At 49.5% G+C, this 5,637-nt stretch overlaps 3 protein-coding genes across 4 annotated transcripts; 1 reads left to right on the top strand and 2 right to left on the bottom strand.

Annotated features, from left to right (window-relative positions):
• Positions 1 to 396: 396 nt before the first annotated feature.
• LOC120649067 (skin secretory protein xP2-like) lies at positions 397 to 1,570 on the bottom strand. Its single transcript, XM_039925746.1, has one exon. It carries the CDS (start codon positions 1,408 to 1,410, stop codon positions 799 to 801), a length of 612 nt encoding a protein of 203 aa, XP_039781680.1. The 5' UTR covers positions 1,411 to 1,570; the 3' UTR covers positions 397 to 798.
• A 243-nt stretch (positions 1,571 to 1,813) lies between these two features.
• On the bottom strand, positions 1,814 to 3,755 carry LOC120649068. Its single transcript, XM_039925747.1, has 2 exons — positions 3,444 to 3,755; positions 1,814 to 2,370 (listed from the first exon to the last, which is right to left on the bottom strand). The coding sequence occupies exons 1-2, from the start codon at positions 3,663 to 3,665 to the stop codon at positions 2,104 to 2,106; spliced, it is 489 nt and encodes a 162-aa protein (XP_039781681.1). The 5' UTR covers positions 3,666 to 3,755; the 3' UTR covers positions 1,814 to 2,103.
• Positions 3,756 to 3,808: 53 nt separating this feature from the next.
• Positions 3,809 to 5,388, top strand: LOC120649066 (ycf20-like protein). 2 transcript variants are annotated; one of them, XM_039925744.1, is made up of 3 exons: positions 3,809 to 3,981; positions 4,118 to 4,334; positions 4,933 to 5,388. In XM_039925744.1, the coding sequence occupies exons 2-3, from the start codon at positions 4,156 to 4,158 to the stop codon at positions 5,384 to 5,386; spliced, it is 633 nt and encodes a 210-aa protein (XP_039781678.1). In that variant the 5' UTR covers positions 3,809 to 3,981; positions 4,118 to 4,155; the 3' UTR covers positions 5,387 to 5,388. The 2 variants fall into 2 exon arrangements, with proteins under 2 accessions (XP_039781678.1, XP_039781679.1); XM_039925745.1 differs by having other exon boundaries at positions 3,842 to 3,981; positions 4,128 to 4,334.
• The last annotated feature ends 249 nt before the right edge of the window (positions 5,389 to 5,637 follow it).

Raw genomic sequence — 5,637 nt, 5'->3', positions numbered from 1 at the left:
GGCAGTTAATTAGAAGAATTATTCTGAACCACCTGCAGGTTCGTTGCAATGTTGTGTTTTGTTTGGTGAGCTTTAGCATCAATCAGTGTTTCGCTTGTGAACATAAAGCATGAACCGAAAATAGCTGTTTTCAGAAACACATGAGAAGCATCAGGAAGCATTCAGATGGCGCTTGGTGTGCCTGCTCATTTCTTTCTTTTACGCAATATAATAAAATAGGTAGCACATTCTCAGTTAAACAAATAGTACTCCCCACCACCTAGATCTCCAACAACCATGCAGGGGGAGAAAGAGAGATCCACTGCTGCTTTGCTAGTACTTTGGATCTGAATGCCGTACATACCGATCGATGCACAACCAATCAATTTTAGTAGCACCAACAATTGCAACGAGACATTAACGAACAAGAGATGATGATGTGTGTGTACAAAAATGTACTTGTGTATCCTCCTCATCTCCATCCATATATATATGATACGAATAATGTGTATCCGATTATTTATGTCATCACCACCAAAGAATGAATCAAGGTTACACAAACACACCCCAATGTAGTAGTAGAATGGAACAAGAAACAATCTATCAGACCGACCGATGGATGAAGAAAGAAGGCGGACACATCGCCCCAACAACGGATGCGTGCGTCTTCAGTTCATCAATCAATCAGCACTAGTGTTGTATCTCTCATATATCGTATATATGACGATTGTACTCTCCTAGTATGTATGCATGTATGATGCGATCCCATCCACATCCACATGTGGTGAAGCGGAAGATAGATGATCCATGAATCATCCGTCAGACGAGCTCGAGGCGCGCGGCGTAGTCGGCGTACCTGGCGCGGCGGATGTTGGCCCGGCGCTTCCTCCAGACGAAGCATCCCAGCCCGACGACCGCGGCCGCCGTGAAGGCGCCCACCACCACGCCGGCCTTCTTGCCGCCGTTCATCTCCTCGTGAACCTCGCCCTCATCAGCGCCAGCGGCCTGCTGGGAGGCGGCGGCGCTCGAGGCCTTAATCTCCTGGGCCGCCGGGGCGGGCGCGGGGGAGGAGGCTTTGTTGTTGTTGTTGTTGTCGGCGGCGGGCGCGGGCGCTGGAGCAGCGGAATGCGTGTGCGTGGGCGGCAGCAGGGAGGACGGCGCCTCCGCGGGCGAGTCGGAGGGGGCCGCGACGGGGGAGGTCTCTGGCGGAGCCGGAGGTGATGAGTTGGCGGCGGAGTCGGTAGCGGAGGGGCCGTCTGCCGCAGCAGCGGTAGGGGGCTGGGAGATTGGCGAGAACGCGGCGGATTTGGTGTCGGCGACTCCGTCGGCGGGGAGAGGGGAGGCGGCGGGCTCGTTCTGGGAGCGCGCGGCGGAGGCGAGGAGGAGCGGGAGGAGGAGGATGAGGGCGGTGCGGGGCAATGCCGGCGCCATGGTGGGTTCTGACTTCTGAGGCGGGCGGCGGCGGAAGCAGAGCAGATCTGCGGCGAAGCGGAGGTGTTTGGCCTTGCCCCTGGTTGGTGGTGCGACTTGGAGGAGACGTTTGATTTTATACTGGGGCGTGGGATCGGCTGGGCTGGCGTGGCGGCGGGTGGTGGGAAAGGCGAGTGAAACGCCATGGCTGCACGCGAATGATTGGCGGGGAGACGCGGACGCCAACCACGACCCTGACTGCTAGTCTCTCTCTGTGCCTGCCTGCCTTGGAGCCTCAGAGCCTCGTGCTCGATTGCACTTGCACGCTCGCTGAACAAGCACAAGCACAACGGCTCAGCAGCTCTGTCCTACACAACCCCCCTCCGATCCATCCTTCTTCTCAGCCTCAGCCCTCTGGGAGACTAGACAACGCTTCCTGATCCAATACAATAGGGAGGGACTCGTGATGCTCACAAATTATTTCAGTTTCACAAGTGCTTTGGCAGCGTGCAATACAGCCGCCTCCATCCGCACAATGCGCCTAAACATGACCGACTCAAAACTGTCCTGTCCTACAACACATTGCTGCTTCAACACATCAATTGCGCTTCTATTTTGGATGACATGACACCATCATCATCATGGTAGAAAACAAAGTTGCAAAATCCCCCCAAAAATCAACGTTTCCACCCCGCTTCTCCTCATCATCGACCATCACTGCAAAGCTGCAGCCTGGTTCTTCCGCTGCCCTCGTGTGGCTCTCCCTTTCCCTCCTTGGGCAGATGCCTTATTATCCTCTGCCGCCACGGATGAAGCGCTGCCTTCCTTAGGTGCCTCCGAGCTTTCCGTGTAGGGGGAATACAGGAACTTCTTTGCGTTGCCGACGTGTACGCATGTCAACTTGACAACCCTTCTTCCCGTCATCCATTTCAGCAGGATCTTCATGTGAGTCTTGCTGTTCAGGCCGCTAATACCAGCATCCTGTTGTTAAGCTAAACATCAGTGAAAAGCTCTTCACAAGACAAACATATAAACTCGCATGCTACACCTCCTGCTGTTAAGCTAAGCTACATCAGACAAGGGTAAGTCTAATCAAGATGCAACTGAACTGCAGTCTGGGAAATAAAGAGATGCAAAACATGAGGGGATGAGCAAAACGATTCTAAGTTGTACATGAACTGCACCCAAGAACAGTGCAAGGGCTCAATAATAACTAATCTCCATACCCACACTGATACGTTAGGTATACATACTTCTAAATCGTCATCAGCTACTTCCTACACAGTGAACAAAGAAATCCCTATTTGATAGCATAAGTTCCCATAGTACAATCGTGCTGATTCGAACACATTCAGTTCAAAATAGATGACATAGTTTCATTTTATTACAAGCTGACTGAATGGTATCATCAGCTGCTCAATTTTTGGCAGATCGAAACCTAAGCCTGCTAAGTAGTAGCACACATATTGCAGATAAAACTGCCGCTTCAACCAAGGCTGGACAAGGTACACAAACCGTGGATTGAAATAAACGTAGACAAGTTGCGATTGCAAAGGTACCGCAATAAAACTGCGCTCTAAAGCTCCAAAGTTGGAACGTCTCAGAAGTCGCTAAACTCAAAAACTACCTAGGAACTAGGAAGGATTCCTCTCTAACTGCCGGAATGGACCATGCTCCAATCAACAGGTGGATGGCACAGTGCCGCAGAAGGACAATAATATTATCGCAGACTGTATTCTATTTCTACTTCACCGCCCAATTATTCGAAAAAGAAAGAAAGAAAGAAAAACTTCACTGCCTAGTGCCTAGTATTTGTTTCCCCAAATGCGACGAGCACGCGCGGTAAAAGGAAAGAAACTACCATTCTCGTGATCATTCTGATGGACTATTCCTAGTTTCAAGGCGTCTACTGCTCTTAACAACGCTACTGATTCACTTTAAAAATAAATAAATAACCAACGCTACTGATTCGGAATGACGAACAGAGCAACAGGCCTGGGGATTTGCGGCTATTTGATGCAGGTTATTACATAGGTTGATAGGGTGTGTTGTACCTTGGCGTGGTTCCAGGTGTTGCCGACGGTGAGGGGCCCGTGGTCGGAGAGGATCTGGAGGAGGCGGCCGGAGATGGCGACGGCCTCCTCCTTGGGCACCTTAGGGTTGATCCGCCGCACGTCCACCGACCGCTTCCTAGAGAAGTGCCGCCGCAGCAACTCCCACGCGGCCCCTCCGAACCCGCTGCCACCCCCGCCGCCGCCGCTTCGGAGGAACTGCATCACGCCGCCGCCGCCGCCGGTCGCTGCTCGCTAGGGTTCTGTCAGTTGACAAAGCCTCCTCCAAGACTGGCTGGGCTGGCTGCCGCAAGAGGAAATGACCAAGGGAAGGAAGCCCAACTGGCTTGGAATAAGGCCCATGAATTGCATCTTTAGGCCCAATATTTTCTACCTCGGGCTCGTCTTCGGCCGCTCCCCTCCATCCAACTACCCCCATCATCTCTCTCCACTCCACCACGGGGCCGCGGCGACTGCGCCGCCGGCTCCGGCGGTGACTGACCGGTGACCCTCTGCAGATCGACGAGGAGCGTCGTTACAGGTCAGCGTCCCGCAGCCACGCTCCTCTTCCTTCTTACGCTTCTCTTGAGCTGCTGGATACTTGGATTTGTTTCAGATTGTCTTAGTTTACTTCCTCAGCGGATGGGATGTTTTAAAAAAATTCTCGAATTTTTCAGCGCAGCGCAGATGCTTGCCCAGTAGCCGCCGGCCGCATATGTCAGCTCTCGCCTTGTGCGAGGGAGCCGCCAAGTCGCCGTGCTGGTCGGAATGCTCTGGATCGAGGCTGCTTTTTCCTACATCCCGCGTTCGGAGGGGGGCCATTTCCTGCCGCTGGGAGAAGCCAGGGACCTTTTGCTTGCTCACGGCATCTCCTTCCTTGCGCACAAACTCGAGGTTCGTTCCTTGTGCACCACTCAAACAATTAGCTGCCTCAAGCGTCTGTTTTATATGCTAATTCTCGTGACCAGGTACAGATTTATTTTTAGAGCTTTTGATTGGGAATCCTAGCAATCAGTCTCTCTCTTGTCTTTCACTGCTGAATAGCTATGCAGTTCACAACTTCAGATACAGCATACCACCGGACTGAATTTCAAAGTCAAGTAGTGTTACCGAGTTTCAATGTTGGAATCCAATCTGTTAATTGCTCTATGCTTGCAAACTATATAAATTTTTTCACATATTTAGGCATATCTCTAGTTCCACACCTTCACTAGAACTATTCAAATTTATTCTTGCCTTGACCTAGGTGTCTGCTTTCAGCATTTTTCAAGTAGAGAATCCTAAATGTGAGATCTCATTCAGTACGCTGTTAATTAATAGTATGGTTTGAGCAGTGACCGTTCACTCCTTTAATCAAGTCCTCTCATTTTATTCAGCTATACATCTTCCTTTGTCAATCCGCTGATCTGACTAAAAAAATAACCTCCTAATCATATTTCATTCAGCAATGCCGTAGTGCATTTCAATAAGAAATGTTTCATTCTTTATGTAGGCGGATGCAATGGTCCGTCAAGACCATGTCAGACGATAGTAGTGACCAATCAGGCAATAACACTCGCCTTTTCAGTGCAATTCAATCCTTTTGGAACAAGTTTTCTGCCAAGCTGAACAAAGCAAGGAGAGGGCTACCAATGAAGATCCTATTCTTCCTGATTGGATTCTATTGTGCGACGGCCTTTGCTACCGTCATTGGGCAAACAGGTGACTGGGATATATTGTCTGCCGGACTTGCTGTTGCCATTGTGGAGGGTATTGGTGCACTGATGTACAGGGCGTCCTTTGCATTTCTTGGTAGGATCAGGAATATGATTACCATATTCAATTACTGGAAAGCTGGGCTTACACTTGGGTTGTTTTTGGATTCTTTTAAATATGAAGTGGATGAGCTTCTTGAATCGTGTAATCCATTCAACTTCGAGATTAATATATTTGCTGGCCTTTGGTAAAATTCTGTTCGAGGTTTTTTTTTTTTGCCTATGGAACATGTCGGTTTTCCAACTCATCCAAAAGAGAAGATGTCAAAGACAAGTTGAATTTTTGGATTAAAATTCAAAACAACGATCCATCATCTTGTTTTGAGTTACACAATCTATGTCCTTTGTTGAAATGATAACTAGTTATATAATATACAAGTCGTTATCCCATATGCATCTATAATTCATGGCATGGATCACACACAATTTTTGGACACAATGTG

Source organism: Panicum virgatum, chromosome 9K (genome assembly GCF_016808335.1).
Source record: "Panicum virgatum strain AP13 chromosome 9K, P.virgatum_v5, whole genome shotgun sequence".
Taxonomy (NCBI): Eukaryota; Viridiplantae; Streptophyta; class Magnoliopsida; order Poales; family Poaceae; genus Panicum; species Panicum virgatum.
The sequence above is the reverse complement of the archived record's forward strand: the minus strand, read 5'-3'. Positions and strand labels throughout refer to the sequence as shown.